This window comes from Dichomitus squalens (assembly GCF_000275845.1).
Source record: "Dichomitus squalens LYAD-421 SS1 unplaced genomic scaffold DICSQscaffold_3, whole genome shotgun sequence".
Taxonomy (NCBI): Eukaryota; Fungi; Basidiomycota; class Agaricomycetes; order Polyporales; family Polyporaceae; genus Dichomitus; species Dichomitus squalens.
This window is the reverse complement of record NW_006766885.1, coordinates 12,937-31,280: the sequence shown is the minus strand read 5'-3', so window position 1 is coordinate 31,280 and position 18,344 is coordinate 12,937. Positions and strand designations below refer to the sequence as shown.

Below are 18,344 nucleotides of genomic sequence, written 5' to 3'. Positions count from 1 at the left end.
GGCAAGGGCTTCTAACCTCATCGCATCCTCCTTATATAACACGAGCCTGCTATCAGGCAAGCTGAGAAATGTCACGAATTCTCACAATAGGGTACAGAAATATAGGATCGATACATGAACACCAAGATTCATGGTACTGACAGACAAGGAGATCTCAACGTGATTTGATGGATATGCCTTGCGGCGAGTGAAAACGCTCTGGATCCTGGCGTATTCGAGCACCATGTGTTTCCAATTTATGCCAAGACTTCGCCCCTGTAGTAGGCATGAAGACACTCAATGAGTGGGTCGTCTAACACCGCTGTCGCCGCCTCCTCCAGGAGAATATCGACAGATTGAGGCTCTGACATCTACAGACGACAGAAGGTCAGCACTAGATCCGCTCCGCTGATCAAGATCACGCCGGGGGCAGTCGCGTATGGCGGATGAAGGGACCGATACAGAGCTTACTTCTGGAAATGTCTGTGCGAACTCGAGATTCGCTGTCAGCGTGGAACACTTGACGTGTATCAGCTGCCATACACTCTCGAAGCCCGCGAGCTTGTCATGAAGGGCGGTATAATTGTCTTTCTTCTGGTGACCCCTGGGCGCGCCTGACAGACATCATGGGTTAGAGTTCTAGGAGTAACGAAGGGAGGAGAAGCCAAACTACTGTGTAACGGCTGAAAGTGGGGAACAACCGAGTACAGGGGTATCGAGCATACAAGCAGGAAGAGAGGTCACTCACCGCCGGGGACGAAATCGAAATGAATAGACGGCCCCCAGGGCGAGAAGCGGAAACTGATCCTTCGCAGGCGTGCGAGAGCTGTAGTGAGAATACTGACTAGCTTCGTGAAGAGCCCTTCAATCATCTGACCGGACGGGGTGCACCCACGACCAAATTAATGCATGTATGAACACGGCCCAAGGTAGGTACGAACCTGCCAGATTGTAGTCCAGAGTCTGGACGGTGACATAGCTCTATTGAATGGACTGAAGGGTCCAGATAGCCACGCTCTGTACGCACTTTACAGCCCACTCTTTGACTTTCCTTATCCACTCCCAAACCTTTCCAGAAAACCCAGACGAAACTGTGGGGACTGAGTCTGCTGCACTGAGAGCGCTCTCTACTTTGCGCGGGAAGCCTTCTACGTCCTCGGCAAGCTTGCTGAAGCTTTCCTGATTTTCCTTGGCAGCTTCCGCATGAGCTTTGATAGCCTGTATGATGCAATATGTGTAAGGGACACTCGTTGCGTCTCGAACACAAACGAGAAGAGCATCTGCACCTGGAGGAAACTCTCGATGACGGCCTTCTTCTGAGGCATTTCTGAGGACTTCGACAAAGGGACCACCGTCTTCGAGAATACTGGAGAGGCATGTTGAGCGGGTCATCTCGCTCTGTCCCATACCCATACGGAACAGCGCACTCTCAAGGAACCGCGCACACCATGAGGCATTGTGACGAGACCTGTCGTAGGCTTCTTTGTGTCTCTGTATAACAGCCCTAACAATCATCATCCCCGACATTGATCACAGAAAAAGCACCGCTCACCTTCCGCAAAATGTCCCACTCGTCTATCAATGGTTGAATCTGTTCGACCCTTTGCTGAGTCCTCAGCTCTGTCGCTATGGTCCCGAAGAGGTTCATGATATCTTTGTGATCATTCACTAGCGCTGCAAAGACTCTCCTCATTTCTGCGCGCGCCTGGTCACGATCATTGCTATACGGTGGCGGCAATTCACCACTGGCATTGTGGGCCATGGTTCGCAATATCTGGTACGAGTCCGTGGGCCGGCAGCCTGCAAACAGGCCGTGCAAAACGATCGGAGGAAAGACGGGGCACTGAATGCGCGAGGAGACCGGTCGCAGTACAAAGGCAGCTGCGGTAAGAACCACGAAGCACGGAAAGCTCCCGTGCCGTCACGTAACAATCATGAGCTCACTGAATTCCCTGGGCGAGTGAAGACATGGAAGGGTCCCGATTCCGAAGCGGCAAGAGGATCCTACGATAGCATTAATAATGTACACAGCGCGAACGTTCGTCCGGCATTAGGAACTGCGACCACCATCTATCCTTATCTTCTCTGACCTCCTTCAGCCTAACCATCCCGAGAAACCGACATGCTCACCGTACCGGCACCCTCAGTCTGCAGCCCCCCATCCCTCTTCCCGAACCCCGCCCCACACCCCGCCGCCTTCTCGTCCGCCCGACCCTTCTCTCCCACCTTCTCCGGCCCGTCCTCCAGCATCCACACCACGCCCTCGCCGTCCTGCAGATCCACCCCGACCCGCTCGAACTTCTCCGTCCACCAGATGAACACGTCCGGCGCGAAGATGTCCGTCGACGTCCCGACCAAGAACCCGAGCGTCCGCACGACCTCGAGCGCCGGAAACAGCGCGCGGTACGCCACGAGCGCCTCGAGGTGCGCCTGCGCCTGCACTGGCTTGTTCGGGTACAACTTGCTGATCCCCACGCCCCGGATCCCCACCCTCCGCAGCGACGGGTGCGGCGCGTCGAGGAGCGGGAGCGACGGCGAGCCCGCGTGGTGGTACGCCAGGTTCACGACGGGCGGCCCGGGCTCCCCGCGGCCGTTCACCGAGCTGAGGAGTCCCAGGCCGGCGCCGGGCACGGGGCGCTGCTGTGCGTCGTCGTGCGTCGTGTGCCGCGCGAGGACGTCAGGCGCGACCGCCAGCACCTTCTCGCGGCAGTCGAAGACGAGCGTGTCGAGGTTGGGGCAGGCGTTCGGGGCGAGGAACGCCGAGATGCTGAGCGGGCCCGGGCGGAGCGACTGGGTGTTCGAGGGGAGAAGCTCGACGGTCTGCAGCTGCTGTCCGTGCTTCTCCAGGAAGTTCGCGAGCTCCTTAGTCGCGAGCGGCGCGTACACCGTCCGCGGGGCGCCGGCAGCGTCGAGCACGAGGTGGCGGAGCGCCGGCATCACCTGCTTGCTCGCGTAGCGCAGCAGGAGCGGGCAAGTCGGAAGTGCCAGATAGCTTACGTTGTGCAGAAACATGGTTGCGAAGGTGACGTGTTGGAGACTACGTTCCGCATCCAGTATGCAGATCTTCCGGAGGTCGAGGACCCGAATTGCTGGGAAGCTGACGAGCGCCGACGTGGTGAGGATGGGGAGCTCCTTCACCGCGATCAAGACGCTGTCCTGCTGCCAATAGATCTCCTCGAGCGTCGGCGGAAGGTATCGAGCGAGCACGGGCAGAAAGCCGTCGGGGAGCGGCTCTTGCCAAAGGCCGCTGAACACACGAATGCGGGGGCAAAAGGAGACGGCGCGCACGATGGTCTGCCAATATGACAGAGCATGACCGGCCCGTGCCCTCAACCACCGTTGAACCTCGATGTGGCGGACCCACTGCCCATGGCCAAGTCCATCTACGACCTCGGCATCCCCGTTCTCCTTTTCCCTGAACTCCTTGCGGCTCTCCAACACCGTCCTGTAGAACGCATCGAGGCGTCGGGGGCTGCTGAGGACGACATGCTCGTACAGCAGCTCGGTCGCTATCGCCCTCCAAGCCCGACACACTCGGACGAGCATGCATTTCGTGCGCATAGACTGAATAGGCGAGTTCATCCCCCACACGTAGTCAACCGGACGCTCCGGCACGAAAGGGTCGCCCGTGGCGATGGAGCGGGTTCGAGGTACATGAGTGGCACACCGGAAGATCTCCAGCCAAAGCTCCGGAGGCAGGCTCGTGTGGTCAACCCTCGGTCTCCGGGCGACGCTGTCGACGGCCGCTGGGACGGGATCAAGACTGAGTGGGTCGGCTTGCGGCGAAGTTTCCGGCAAGGATATCGGACCTGATGAAGAATTGAGAGAGGGGCAACGCGCCGATATCTTGGCGTCTGCGTCAAGCTTTGGAGGCGGCTCGTCCAGCGGTGGCATAGCGCTCCCTGGGCGAGGCGCGGTGTTCAGCATCAGAGGGCATCTGAGCGTAACACGACCCAACGAGGAGAAACGACCAAAAATATATCCGTGTTCTCCATCGGGTCCCCGATGAGCAGTCAAGCCAAAGCCCAGACCGGCATGCGAGCGACCCAGACCGGCCAGTGGCGCAGATTAGGTAGCGATACACATACAACGGGCTCGCAGCATAAAGAAAGAGGGTACGGGTACGGATACGGTCGACGTAGAGGGCGAACGGGAACCCGCCAAGCGAACGGCCGCCATAACGGCTCGGAGGACTTTGAACCCGCGACACGTATGCTCGACGTCAACATTACGCAAACCACGACACGACGGGACACCTTAGTCCGCGACACATGGCGCGTACGCACTCACAGAAGGTTTAGGGTTCCTCTGTGTGGTAGGAGGGATGCAATATAGATGGACTGTGCCTTGCCTTGCCGCATAATTCAGGCCACTCGACGTAAGTCTAACCGCCACTCGCGCGACGTCGTAGTCCGACGCCGATGTGCGGCAAGAAGAATGGCTCGACATTGCACATCAGATGGCGAGATTCGCTAGCACGCCGGCAGCGCATTCGTTTCCTGCGTAGCCCGACATGCACCCATGCCTCACACGCCACCCGAGTGGCGTGTCAAGCGAGGAAGACAGTGGCAGGGCGTGCTGGGGGCTGTCGTTTCTCTTGTAGGAACGCGATGTCACTTACCGCTGCAATCTGTGCTCGGCACCGACGTCAAGCGGAAAGACGGCGTTGGCAAAGTTGGAGACCGGGTAGATGCCTGTCGTACGAACCGGATTTGCAAACGACACTGCGGAACCGGCACAGGGTAATTAGGGATTGCCGTCGGAGATAGACAGCAGCAACAGCAGCTCAAGGAGAGTAGGATGGCATGTGGTGGGGAGGCGGCAAGCGTGTGTAGGCACTGATGTGTCTCGATGGCGACAGATGCGGAGGGAGCAGACAGCGGTCGCGACGTCGTCAAAGTAGAGACCAAGTAGTGACAAGCGTCGGTGGTCGTGTGTAGTCGCAACACCTTTGTGGCGTAGGCCCGAGTCACCGTCCAAATGAAGTTGTTGGAGCCAGTCCATATCGGGGTCCCTTCACCCGAATATGGGATTTCCCGCCCGTCGCACTAGCCTCTTCATTTCCCACCCCTCTGTCCTCCGGTCGGATGCACCGTCTGCTCTGTGCGACGCCAAGTTAGCCTGGCCCTGAGCGTATTAGTGCGCACGTAGGAAGCCAGTTGACCGAGCCCCACATACACTGCTGCCTTGATTTCAAGGTGCAAAGCTGATTTGCCCATCTCCGAACGTTGTCCTGAGTCCCCCCACTGTAGTCCGAGTGTTCTTTGAATCCAACATCCAATCTTTGCAGCATAGGTACGCGGACGTCCCTCAATCCCCTCGTCGCGTGTTCCGAGAGAACGGGGTGCTCGGGCTCGGGCTCAGTGATAGCAATGTGCACATTCCAAGGCTGCCGGCATCACTTGGTGCCCGAAAGGCAACCGGTAATAGTCGCTGTGTAGTCGCTGGCCCAGTGGCCGGGCGGAATTGTCGGATTATGTACGATGTCCATATGTACGACGTGACCGATCGCGCACAGCTACGCTCGCACATCTCGCCGTCAATCTCCGTTACTTACGTTCCACCTGCGCTGACCAAAGTCGACGCCCGAGTTCGTGTGCTTACATACTTGCACGGTGGGAGGAAAAAGGGCGAATGGTGGTGAATTAGTGAACACACTTTTGAAACCTATCACCGTACGGGGTCTTTGGCCCTAGAACACTATACAATGGGTTATTGGGTATTGGAGGCCTATGGGGTGGCGGGTTCGAAAAGCCCCCTTCCGACGACTTGGGAAAGCCAAATTCTACGGTGTCGGGGAAATCGATCATGGGTTACCGGGAGTATGGGATGAGAAGGTGTCGACTGTCTGTATGCGGATCTGGATGGATATGCCGTTGTTCGTATGCCTATGCCTATGCCTGTGCCTATGCGTTCCTATGCTGCGTGTCCGTAACTAGTGCTAGTGGTATAACCGGGTACAATTACATGCTATGCTTTCAATCTGGGAATTGTGGATCTCTCGACCTCCCCTTCTCGGCGCCGATAGTGATAGTGCCGAAGTGGGCGAGTAACGCTTAAACGCCACGACGCTGGTAAATGGTAAAACAACATATCCGAAAAGAGACCGAGTCCCTGCCCCGACAGTGTACAAGGGTCCTACCCCCGACCATCGCGCACGCACGCTGGGTGCAGTGCATCTGGGGTGGTGGCCGACACGAGGGACGCGGGAAGAGGGACAAGGTGCGAGGGACGAGGAACTGGGCTCGGGTCGGGGGTGGCGATAGCAACGCTCGGGTCCGGAATCAAGTGCGCCTCCCCCGTCCCTCACCGAACCCGAGAAACACGTGTGCCCCCCCCCTCCCGAGTGATGACGTAGAGGTGTGTGTCCCGAGCATCAGAACAACGTCGCGCGCCGCTTGCCCGTCGTCGTGCGCTCGGCCCGGCCGACCATTCCCGAACTCGAACCCCCCGTCCCCGTTGAATACGAGTCCAACACGCACGCATCATCTCGCGCCCGGCGCAAGAGCGAGCAAGCGCAGCGCGCGGTCGTCCGCGGGGCACCTCCTGTAGACATGGCTGCGCGGGAGCGTGTTGAGCGGCACCAAATCGAGCGACGCCGCCTGTTGCTTCTCCGTCGGGAGCATCGGTGCAGGCCGGTACGGCTCGCCGTCCTCCCACAGCGGCGGCGTCGCAGCCATCATCATCGGCGAGTCCTGCGACGACGCGGACGCGCTCGACAGACTTGGGGACATGTGGTGCGGCGCGGACGCGGACCCGAACGAGTGCGCGGACCGCTCCGAGGACGCGGGCGAGTGCGAGTGCGACACGCGCATCTGCTGGTGCGCGAGGGACGCGGACGCGACGGTGTCAGACGTCCACGCGTAGTGCGGCGTCGGCTGGTTGACCGCGGCGACGAGGGTGGGGGTATACGCCGCCGCGGACATGGGCGAGAGCGGGGGCTTCACCTCGTCGACGAGGTTCATGCCGTAGTGCGGGGAGAGCGCGGTAGCCAGTTGCGACTCCTGCGGGCACGTCTGTAAATACCAGAACGACTCACTCAGGAAGGTACCAAATCACCTCAGAATACGCGTATGGCACGGGAGGGAGTGGGTGGAGGGGTACCGAGCCTGGCGGCGGGGACACGAACGCTTCCGGCACCCCAGACAGCGCGATGGACGAGCCGCTGCCGAGCGCGCTGGGCCCGGGCAGGACGGGGACGGGCGGCGGCGGGGACTCGCGCGGACGGCGGATGGGCTGAGGAGGGAAAGGAGCGTACATACGCTTCACGCTCGAACTTGCGCCCCTCGAACCCTCCCCGCGTTTGCCCGGCTTCGTCGTGCGCGCGCTCCTGAAAATGCCCGCGGGCACGACGAGATCGCGGAGCTGCGAGATTTCGTCGATCGTGCGCAACTGGCCCTCGGTCAGCTTGGTGAAGTACGCGTCTGCGTGGCGTGCGGGTCAGCGCGCGCTGGACGGGCAATAGCATAGAGTTGAGAGAAGCCGTACTCATGTGCCATTTCGGCGGCTTCTTGTGCTTGTCGTCCGACTCTTTGGACGGCGAGCCGTCCTGGTTCACGTCCTCGCGGATTACGGAGTAGGTGAGCTTGATGTACAGGTCCTGCTCGCCGGGGCGAACGACCTGATTTTCGGAGGTTCTGAAGAAGGGGGGTCGGGTGCACGCAGGAGGTGGGGGGTGGGGAGAGGCTCTATCACAACCAGCGCAAGTCCTTCGGGGTTAATAGGACGCACCTCGCGTTCCCCTTGCCCTTGCGCGGGCTCTCGAAGTACATGAGGAAATCCTGAAGCGAGCGTGTGAGCGCAGAGATAACGCGCAGAGGCGGCGAAGCACGCACCTCCCGGACACGCGAGGCCGTCCAGGACTTGCCCTCGGTGAACCGCTCCATGCTGACGCTGAACGTGTCCGTGCTGGGGCCCTTCTCCTCCCACACGTAGACGTCTCCTGGGCGGAGGGCGGCGCGCTCGTTGGCGTCGAGACGCTTCTCGATTTTGGGGAGGAGGCCGAGCTGGACGGCGTAGAAGAGCTTGTGGGCGTCGGCGGCGGAGCGGATGTGGACGTTGGTGAGGGTGGGCCGCTGCATGGTGGTATGCACGTTGTCGGCGCGGGCGATAGAGCGGGGCGGTGGAGGTGGGGGGGTGGGGTGGTTGGGGCGGGCCGGCGGAGGGGAGAAGGGGGCAGAAGACGGGGGTCGGGAGGAGGACGATTATATAGATACGGGGAGAGGCCTCTGATTGATGAGAGGGAGGAGGACGGTGGAGAGGTACTTAGGAATAGAGCGAGGTGCCTAGCCGCATCAGGCAAAGGAATAAGTGTGGAAATATAATGGGAGAGGGACGGAGTGCCAGAACCGGGATAGCGGACACTACGCAGACTCAGACCCGAGGGCCCGGCGCGTGCCGGCCGTTTGGTATCGCCCCTGCCATTCTAATCCTGGCAAATCGAGATTAGTCATTTCCCGCAAGTCGCCCCCAAGCGAACTCTATCAACTCTATTACATATCCGTCTACATACTGATCGTCCCTGCTCGCCTTGCCTCTCCTCTCAGTCGCCCGCATGCGACGGCCCCACCCCGGCCACAGCTGGCTCTCGCCTCGCCCCCCTCGTGCCCCCCTCGCGCTTGCATTCAGTACTGACTCCCTGCTCAATCCGCGCACAGGCACCCCAACCCGAACATGCGCCGCTTGGACCACTTCCCAGCACATCCCGCTCCCACTCCACCGCCGTAGCAGCACCACGCTGACGTCCGCCGGCTCCCGTCTGCCCAGCAACGCGTGCGAGTGCGGCGCAAGCACCCCATCCTCCAAACCTTCGCGGGAACGAAATCCGGCAGACGACTTACGTCTTCCCCAAGGTCACGCCCCCCTCGCCGGCCTTCTCGCCCCACGCCGTCCGACAGAACGCCGAGCGGACTGCGGCGGCGGGCCGCAGCGCGTCGGGCTACGGGGTGCTCTCCAGGAGAGATCAGAGACTCGCACACCGCCCACGCCCAATGACGCCATGGCGTGCGATGCGCGCGGCTGTCCAGCATTCCTCCCGCACTAAGTGGATTCTGGCCCCCCCTTGTTCGAAATCCCATCGTCCCCGAGGTCTCTGTTGGATGCTCGGCACCGTTGTCTATGTCTCGGCGTGCCCTTCGCCGAGCCCGCTGACATCGGCGCAGATCAACAGCATACATACGAGTTCCAGAAACTGCATCCGCCCACTCCGGGCTCCGGAGGAGCACTCGCACCCAAGAAGCCTGGTGCTGCGCTCCCGCGAGCTCGCGTCTCGCGGAGGCGCACGCGCGTAGAACACAGTCGACAGCCTCCATCACCGCCGGCGTGCACGCATCTCGCCAGCGCAACCCGCGATGCAGCTGCATATCACAGCAGCATGTACGCGAGCTTCAGTTCACACCGCGTCCTGTGCAGCAGCCCTTCTCAGACTCAGACACGGTGCCGGCCTCGCTTGCAGTACCGCCCCCCGCCGATTCGCCCGTCAGGCTGAGCTCGAAAGCGGAGGGAAAGAGAGGCGAATCGGAAGACGCACCCCAGAATCAGTGATCCACACAGCAGGTCCAGGCCCGACTGCTCGCTCCCCCTCGCCGAGGCGTGCCGTGTCGCCTGTCGTCGGAGAGGGGGGCACCATGAGGCGACGGGACGTCTGACGGCGGCGGACATTGGGTGGGGGTTTGGGAGGCAGATTCGGGTATAGGCTCGCTCGCGCAGACTTGTCTAAAGGCTAGGCAAAGGGATGATGGCATGCGACTGCATACAGTCGGCGGGCGTGTGGCGGCACTGAGCCGCTGTCTTGGTCGGCGCAGCTGTGGTCTCGTGCGTGGGGGTTCTGGCCTGGAACAGGTGCTGCGACGGCGGCAGGGAGGGGCTTGGGTCGTGTGCCGACGAGGGAGTGGATGGGCGACCAAACTGACGAACGTATTGCGTGCACTCGGCCGGACGGGGCGGCCGTGTATGTATGCAGTCAAGCCGGGAGACAGAGGATCGAAAGGAGATGGGCTGCTATTTACAGGCGTTGTTGTTTGAGTTGAAACGGGTGACTGAACGCTATTCGGGCTATTATAGACTCTCAGCGCAGTGACGGAAGCAGATCTGGCCGATCGTCTGGGAGCCTGGCAGGCGTCTACGCATGGGTGATGGCGAGCCGGCCGCAGCGCTTGCCAAATTAGGGCAGATATCGTACCATATCTGGGATTCGCACCCGCGGCCAGATGCGGCAAGCTCGGCGCTAGCCTCCGTTCCCTCTCGGTCTCCCACAAGCGCCCATCTATAGCGCCTACTTACATCCAAAGACACCAGAACGAATTTCATGACGGACGTTTCTTCAGACCGAGGCGCGCGCGGTGACAATTCATGTCAACCCGACCCAGCAACCGCTCGCGCTGGCATCCTTTCATCCGTCTCAACCAAGCCCTGCCCGCATCGTCCCTATACCGATCCCCATTCAGCACCGAAATTCGCGGACTCGCCTCGTGAATCAACCGCGATCCATTAATATTTACTTCCCCTCGCGAACAGCCGCCGGCATAGCGATTGGTCGCAGCCAGCTGGAATCTCAGTCCCACCGAAAACGGCGCGAGCAGCCGCTAATACTGCGATCGTCATCGGCAGTCTAGACCGGTACGTTTCGCGCGCGCACGTAGTACTTAATACCCACCATTTCCAGCCATATTCATGCATGGCACGCGCGCACCATCCTCGATTCGTCCATCCTCTCCCGTCGTTGCGTCCCGCTCGCCCAAACCCAAATATCCGCGTGCACGCCATCGCAAGCTCTCTGCGTGAGTGCCTTGCCCGCACGTCTAATTCTGATCATGATCGGCCATCGCCCCCGGCGTCGACGAAGCCCAGCCCGCAGATTCCAGCACTCCGCTCCCAATTCGCTCGTTCGTTCGTTCGTTCATTCGTTCGTTCGTTCGTTCATTCGTTCGTTCGTTCGTTCGTTCATTCATTCATTCATTCAGCGTCGGAGCTCGCAGGACGAGTTCGACGGCCAGATCGCCTCTGCGCCCGGCGCAACCCCCGGGAGTCATGGGTACCGCGGACGTGAGAGCGGGCTGCGTTCTCGGTTCTCGCCCCGTCAGCTGCTGCTAAAGCTCCCGCGCGCACTGCACTCGACTCAATCCCGACTGAATGGCCTGGGAGCCGTCCACCCACGCCCGCCTGGGATCGCACCAGCACCCGGAGGGAACGACGGAAAACGGCGTCGTGGCGGACGCGAATGCGAACGGGACACGGCTCCACCGCACGCACGCACGCTTGGGGGGGCGTGCTCATGCGACGCTAGACGGTTCTCCGTCCTTCGCGCGTCCGCGCTCGCCCGTGCGCTGTCTCCCGCTGCACGCAGGAGTGCGCCGTGCTCGAGTGCACGCCTTGCCAGACACGCGCCGCCCCGAAGGCCCAAGATCCTGATCCTGCCAGATGCTGGGGACAGCACGTCCGAGCGAAGATCCCCGCCCCACAGGCCCAGAACGCGCGAATCCACGCAGCCCCTTCAAGGATCCACCCGTTCTGGACGTCCGGAAGCACGCCTGCCAGCTGCAGCTGCAGCTTTCCGATGCGCACGCTGGGGGAGTGAGAACTCAGCCTATCGCCCGCCACGTCTCTGTCACGGCGCCGGAGGCCGCACGCTGCGAGAAGCGTCGGCGACCTGGCAACTCAGAACCCAGTGCTCAGTGCTCAGGAGCGATCTGCACAGACACAACGGACGCGAAGCCCCGTCCACCCACGCGTGCCGCGTGCCTGTGGGTTTAGGCTCGCGCGCAGTACGCAGCCCACGTCCGCGTTCTCCTCTCCTCCCCTCCCTCTCCTCCAACTACGGGAGAGGCGCCGCTGCTTGGGTTCTCTGCTTGAAAATAGACGTAGGGGGGAGGTGTCCGCCCTCTGGGATGGCGACGGGGGAATGGGGGAGGGGTCACGACCGTCCGGCATTCTCGCACACGCACGATCGACCGTGAAGCATCCCCCCATCCCGTCAATCGATCTCGTAACGGGTGCGTCTGGGGTATTAGCGTTTTGCCCCAATGGAAGCACACTCACGTCCGCAGGGGAGGCTGCGCCTACTACGCTCGCTCGCGCGTGTGTTCGCAGGCTATTCTGCGAAGCCGCAGCTTGTGCGGCGACGTCCAGCCCACCAGCCCACACCCCCCCCTCCCCCCCCCTGTGGTCGTGTGGCGTGCCCAGCCGTCTTAGGGTTCGTGCACCCGTGGTCACGCGAGGACGTCCCATGGTTGACAGCAGCAGAGTCCGCGGCGTGTGGTGTCTTTTGCTGATCAGGGGCGGCGGACGCGGTGAGTGGTCTGATCGCCCGTTCGTGTACACCACACACAGCGCACGGGAAGAGGCCGAGAGACGGGGGCACAGCGGGTGGCCTGACCTTCGTCAACGTGAGCGGCACACCACGCTGCGTCCGCCGGGAGCGTTCTGTTCCGCGAGCCCGAGTGCATGCAATGAGGCGGATTCGCTGATTCGTCCGCCCTCGTGTGCGCGCTGGGTGCGAGCATGGAACTCGCGAACGTGCGCGCGTGCGAGCAGGACGTGGGCACGGACGCGCGACGACTATGACGAGGCGGCGACGAGCGGACGGTACGGTGGGGCCGAAGCGCACTCGCGGGGTGCACATGCCGGGGGAGGGAAGCAGGGAACTCGCGATCGAAGGGAGGGCGAGAAAGAAAGGATGCGAAGGGGCGCGGACGTGCACTCTGCACTGGCACGGGAGAGGCACATCGGCCGCGACCATGACGCGGGCGGCAGTGGCGTCCTTCCTGTACGTTACGCGTGCAGCTCGCGTTCGCGTCCCTTCGCGAAGGCAGCAGATGATCAGGGAACGCGTAGCGTCAATAGAGCGGAGTGGCATGGGCAGCGCCTTCCGCCAACGCCTTCAATAAATCCCACTTCCGATCCCAGGACCAGCGATTTCATTCATTCGAAACGCGCGTAGACATGTGTACGTACTCAAGTACGTATGGTGGATCTCGCGGGAGAATCAAGATCATCACGAACGCAAAGGCGAAGGACCCTTGCTAAGCGGGAAGCAGCAGCCTGCTCCACTTGAGCCTACGCGTAGTGCAGTACGCGACGCCTTCTCTGTCTTCTTCTCACTCTTCTTTTACTGGAAGTCCGCACGCTCGGGGCTCTACGGCCGCATCTATCCTTCATTGACGCAGTCAATTCCTCCAGGCCGGCCCATAACGAGACGACGGTGGCCAGGATTAGACAATTGGCATTTGTGACACGTTCGCAGTCGCAGTGAGATTTGGGGTAGATTCTCGCAAGAGTTTATCCATCACCCAGCGGGTGGAAGCGCGTCCAGAGTCCTCGCGACGGCTTGTGGGCCTGGGCCTACTCGACTCACAGCGGCAGCAAGCATTAAAATTAGGGTCCGTCTTAGATCCCAGCCTATCACTTCATCGAAGACGTCCCATGTGCGAGTCGCCTCAGTATGTACGTACGGCCTGGGAGGGCGATGGCCCATATATAGCACTGACAACAGGGCAACGAGAAACAAAGCTATCCAGGAAGGCATGGTGTGCGTACGGCATGTCTCCTGTAACGTAACGCACAAGGCAATCAGCAGCGGCGATCCAGTGCGAGATGAATGCACCACCAGCCGGGCATCTCCTTCCCTAGCCTAGGCTCGACGTACACCCCTCTTCCAGTTCAGTCCAGCCTGGGAGCCAGGCAGCGCTGACGGATCGTCTGCAGCCGTCTCCAGACAGACGAACTTTGACGGCACGACACTGACGGGATGTGGCAGCTCACCTTAGCACCTTCACTGCTCGGTCTGGCCCACCTCAAACAGGCTAGGCAGATGGGTAGACGCACGCCCGCGAGAAGCAGCTAGCCACAAGTCAGAGTCTCAGGACACGGCACACATGACCTGCGGCCGCAGAAGATGGCCACGCCCTCCTGACAGAAGAAGGCATCGAGTATCCTGACGTGCATCTCGGAGTCAGATGCGGCACAGACCAACATACCTTGTGACGGGTAGTGGACGGCATGCCCATTGCCACGAGACCGCTGTTACAATTTTCAGCGTTTCGCAACGACTGCGGAAAACCGGATTATTTTGGGGTAGCGATTGCAAGCATACAGACACAGTATGAGCTGGGCACCCCCGTACCCCATGGGGCCAGACCCGAGCACAGCAGATCACGGTGACGGTACGACTGAGATTTGAATTAGCTGTGCATGCAGGATGGCGACCGATGATGACGGATGATGATATGTAATCGAGAATAGATGGGTACGAGATGAAAGGAGGGGGGCCATGGGGACGCACTGACGCCGACATGAGTGAGGGCATCGTCGGGATAAGACGGGAATGGAGAATGGATGGGATCTGACAGAATGCAAAGAGACGCAACGTGTGGATCAGCAGCCCTGACGGGACGAAACGCAATCACAGCCCCACCCTCTGTGTCCGGAGTTGGTTCCGAGGGGCAAGACGAGGATGCGAGTTATATGCGATAGGTGGCCAAAACTGGGATGGGGTAATGGGGTTTCGCTGTGCGATCTGAGGTAGGCGAGCGCAACGCCTGCCGCTATGTAGCGCTGTGCTGCATCGATGGCCCAGAGCTCAGGTCGGAAAACCCAAGCTTTGAGCCTGAGCTTGACAACTTGCAGACCTTGAAATCCGGATGTTGTGACCTGACCCTAGCTATGACTAAGGACCTAGATTGCGTAGACTCTGATTGCGATGCTGCGTCAAAGAGATGTGGATATTGGATGCGAACGAGAGCGATGCAGGAAGGCGAGAGAGGCGCGAGACGACGGTTGGGAACTGTTCAAGCAGTGGACAATCAAGCAAGATTGATGACACAAGACAAACGCTGACCGGTGCATGCAGCGGACGTTGCCCCACAGAGGACACATCAGCGCACAGTCGTTCCTGGTGCTCCGCGCCTGCCTTCCATCTTCCCTCTCGCTCGCAAGCGCCGACCGCCCGTGGCGTGCGTCAGGCCGTAAGTATACAGGCCCCGCCCGTCCGTCTAATCTAGACAATCTCGCAGTCGAACTTCTGCAGAATGTCGTCGTCGGCGACGTCCCGGGGCGGGTAGGGGTGCTTCCGGAGGTATATCAACGGGGCAAGGTCGATTGTGTGGTTCCTCCTCAGCCTCTGGCTCTGGGCGCACTTCAGGTCCGGCTGGCGTGTCGCGAGCTCGTCCTCGAACCATCGTGGGGGGCTCCACGGCGGGGGCTTGAGCGCTGGCAGGTGCAGATCCGTCTGCTGTGGAGATGGTGTCGAGCTTGGAGGTGAGAGCATGTCGCCCCGGTCGATCGTATACAGCGGTATGCGATTGCGCGACGAGGTGGTGGAGGCGAGGGACGACAGGGAGGACGAGGATGAGGAAAGGGGGAGAGGCTTGAGCTCCTGTCCGAAGAGAGGCGGACCTGACGACTCTGGGCGCGCACGCTGGCGCGCCATACGCGCCGTCGTGTACTTCCTCGGAGGGACTAAGTCCCTGATTGCAGAGAGCTCGGGGATTTCATCGACGGTGAGCAAGCGCTCAAGCGTCTCGCCCGTAAAATACGCGACTGGTGTGTTGAGTGTGCGCAGGAGTACGATCATCACCCATCGCGGGCGGGGCAAACGAGGGGGGCGGTACGAGCGGATGCGTATAGGTAATGGGGCGTACCGAGTATCAACCGAATCAGACACAAGCGGATGGGAGTTGACGACGTGCGATACAGGAGGAGAGGCGCGTGAGATCGCAGCACGAGTGCAGGATAGAAGCATGGGAAACGCACCAAGATGCCACTTTCTCCGGCCAGACGGCGTATCCACGTAGACTGAGTAAGTCTGCTTAATGAGTCTGCTCCCGAATCTGCACCCGATGAATAGGTTCGCGTTGGTAACCGCGTGCGAGTGAGCAAAATATAGATTTGAACTTGAGCCATCTCGTGCAGGCGCATAAAAGAGGCGTAGGGGCCACACGCACATAAGGGAAGACAGTTCCTCGTCTGCCTCAAACTCTGGAAGCTTCTCCTGGTAATACAGGAACTCCTGCGTAAGCCGCGCAACACATTCAGTGGTTGGTTCGATTGACCATCGGACACCCGTGGAAGGGAAGTTAACAAGACTCACATCGCGAACTCTGGAAGGGCCCCACCGTCTGCCGTCCGTCCATCGCTCTATGCCTACAGACTATTGATAGCGGGTGTTGAGCACCTTGCTACACTGCTTTTGGATGGGAAGACAGAGAGGTGACGTGGTGGCTGTGATGGGATGGGATGGCCACAGTAGCAATGGCAGGAGACCTACCGAAGTACCCTCTCCACACGCGCTGCGTTCTTCCCATACACATACGCAGCCAGAATGAATGTAACGTCGTTCGTCGATGTCCAGGCGTCTGGAGACGATCGGGAGGAGCCCCAGGGTTACAGCGTGAAAAATGACATGTGCGTCCGAGAGAGAGCGGATACGGATACCAGTACAAGTCGGGAGCTGCATCGACAGCAAACGAATGGGGGTGGCTACGGATTGTGCGCAGAGGGCGCGGGGAGCTTGTGAGGATAAAGCGGGTGCGGCAGTGGGGGAGACTGAGACGGTCGTAGGCAGGCAATCAGGTTTTGAGGTGAGGTGAGAGACGATTAGTGGGGGTGGGAAAGCATGGGCGCTCGAGAGACAAGGACGCACGAGTCTGGCGGAATTGGTGATTGGGTGCGCTGATGGGACATCCTGGCGGCAAGGCGATACGATACTGTAGCTGCTCGATGCCGTGCGCGCCTTGTGTCGGTATTGATGGAAACGGTCTTTCTGACTGCCGCCCGGGCCTCCGCACCTGATGTAAGTAAGGAGCAGCCCGCGCCAATTCTTGCTCCGGTCCACTCGGGCGTCCTTGGGCGCCCATCCCCCTACTGAGGCACCAGGCGCTGACAAGATAGTCAGATCTTGGCTATCACAACGAACCGCCGACGGTATAGCGTGGTGGACAACCAACATCACCGTCTGCCAGATATTGTGCGAAGAAGAGAGAAGAAGCCGGAGCGGCGGCTCACTTCCGTTGTTGACGAACGCTGCGAACAGCGTTACACTCAGGAAGTCTTCGCGCTCGATAGCAGAATGGCGCCTTGAAGGCGTTCTTGCGCTCGCCACCTGTCTTTCGGTGGCCTCTGTTCCGGATGCACATAAGCACCACTTATCGCGAACTCCCCGAGCGCAGTAACACATGAACGCAGATCCCGAAGAAGCGACTTACACATTCGTCTCAGAGCGTCACCGAATCTGTTTCCACTCCTACCCGAGTCTCTATCTGCAGCACGCTACGCGCGTGCTTTGTCTTGTCCGGCGTTTTGTGCTTGCTAACGTGGTGAGTGAGGTCTCGTCCTTGAGAGAATGTTGAAGACGCAATCGAACACGAACAGAGGGTCCACGGTAGCATATGCGCTGCTTACCGCTGTGATTGAGTTCAGACGATGGAAGCCACCGGCTATGTGGCTCCCACATGCATGTGCTCAGTCTTCCCAAGCAGCAGAGGACTTGCGGACATGGGACGGTGAGGCAGCTCTGCGGCCGACTCATGAATCAAACAAAGTTGTGATAAGCCGATGTGCGTGTCCAAGGACTCCAAGATCATCACGAGGAGCATTGTTCACGAGAGCATTTGGCCGCGAAAGGGAGTGCAGATGACGGCGAAGGCAGAGGGGTGGGTAAGGGCGATCGAAGAAGTTGCGAAGTCAGAGCAGTGCGCAAACTTCGGCAACGGCGAGGTGTCAAAGCATCGAGTGTTAGACGCCGAATTTGACCACAGCATCACCTCCACCGGCTTGAAGCTGAAGCCCAGTCAAAACTTGCTCGAGAACCATAGGAAATCATCAGGAAAAGTTTCGATGGGCAATGATCTCGACAGTGTTGAATAGGCGCTAGTTTACACAGCCTGTCTAACACAGCCGTCACAAGATATGGAACAGCACAGCCAGTTACTGCAATAACTGAGGCTGTACTACTCATGTGGTACACACACCATCAGCAAAAAAGCGAAAGAAATGGTCAGTTATGTCCGGCATCCGTCTTACACGGCCAGATTGGCGAGATATGGCAAAGGGATGGCGAAAACTGGTAGAGAATCGCCAGGTATGCTCTGCAATGGCCGGACCTTGCGGGGCGCCTGAACACTGACTGTCGGTCCTGGCTGAGCATCGGATCATTAGTTACCATAACGTAGAGGGCGTATGGCCGACAATGTACGTTTACGACTGCGCCAATGAACATCAATGGTAGGTAATTGGTGAGGATCCTGCCATGGAAGGACACACCCAAACCACGATATGGTCGTTGAATGCACATGTGTGAGAGATATTAGCTGATAGTTTGGATCGCACGCTGGTGGACATTTGTCTTATCCATAGCACATGATCATTGGAAG

The 18,344-nt window shown here is 59.9% G+C and overlaps 6 protein-coding genes across 6 annotated transcripts; 2 read left to right on the top strand and 4 right to left on the bottom strand.

Annotated features, from left to right (window-relative positions):
- Positions 1-236: 236 nt before the first annotated feature.
- Positions 237-1,304, bottom strand: DICSQDRAFT_166070 (uncharacterized protein; the record flags this gene model as incomplete). The annotated part of the gene is made up of 6 exons (XM_007361582.1): positions 237-350; positions 451-593; positions 728-851; positions 921-942; positions 1,007-1,197; positions 1,266-1,304. The coding sequence occupies 6 exons, from the start codon at positions 1,302-1,304 to the stop codon at positions 237-239; spliced, it is 633 nt and encodes a 210-aa protein (XP_007361644.1).
- Positions 1,305-2,217: 913 nt separating this feature from the next.
- Positions 2,218-3,678, bottom strand: DICSQDRAFT_31885 (uncharacterized protein; the record flags this gene model as incomplete). Its single annotated transcript, XM_007361581.1, has 2 exons — positions 2,218-2,559; positions 2,698-3,678. Coding segments are annotated over 2 exons (1,323 nt in total), but the record flags the coding sequence as incomplete, so codon positions are not given.
- A 2,034-nt stretch (positions 3,679-5,712) lies between these two features.
- DICSQDRAFT_132519 (uncharacterized protein) lies at positions 5,713-8,091 on the bottom strand. The gene is made up of 4 exons (XM_007361580.1): positions 7,815-8,091; positions 7,711-7,760; positions 7,468-7,616; positions 5,713-7,403 (listed from the first exon to the last, which is right to left on the bottom strand). Exons 1-4 carry the CDS (start codon positions 8,058-8,060, stop codon positions 7,015-7,017), a joined length of 834 nt encoding a protein of 277 aa, XP_007361642.1. The 5' UTR covers positions 8,061-8,091; the 3' UTR covers positions 5,713-7,014.
- A 974-nt stretch (positions 8,092-9,065) lies between these two features.
- Positions 9,066-10,204, top strand: DICSQDRAFT_152320 (uncharacterized protein). Its single transcript, XM_007361579.1, has one exon. The coding sequence runs from the start codon at positions 9,330-9,332 to the stop codon at positions 9,624-9,626; it is 297 nt and encodes a 98-aa protein (XP_007361641.1). The 5' UTR covers positions 9,066-9,329; the 3' UTR covers positions 9,627-10,204.
- Positions 10,205-10,675: 471 nt separating this feature from the next.
- DICSQDRAFT_132515 (uncharacterized protein) lies at positions 10,676-12,980 on the top strand. The gene has a single exon (XM_007361578.1). The coding sequence runs from the start codon at positions 11,398-11,400 to the stop codon at positions 11,728-11,730; it is 333 nt and encodes a 110-aa protein (XP_007361640.1). The 5' UTR covers positions 10,676-11,397; the 3' UTR covers positions 11,731-12,980.
- Positions 12,981-14,205: 1,225 nt separating this feature from the next.
- Positions 14,206-16,518, bottom strand: DICSQDRAFT_177693 (uncharacterized protein). The gene is made up of 5 exons (XM_007361577.1): positions 16,241-16,518; positions 16,064-16,123; positions 15,918-15,982; positions 15,727-15,803; positions 14,206-15,513 (listed from the first exon to the last, which is right to left on the bottom strand). The coding sequence occupies exons 1-5, from the start codon at positions 16,427-16,429 to the stop codon at positions 14,972-14,974; spliced, it is 933 nt and encodes a 310-aa protein (XP_007361639.1). The 5' UTR covers positions 16,430-16,518; the 3' UTR covers positions 14,206-14,971.
- Positions 16,519-18,344: the final 1,826 nt, after the last annotated feature.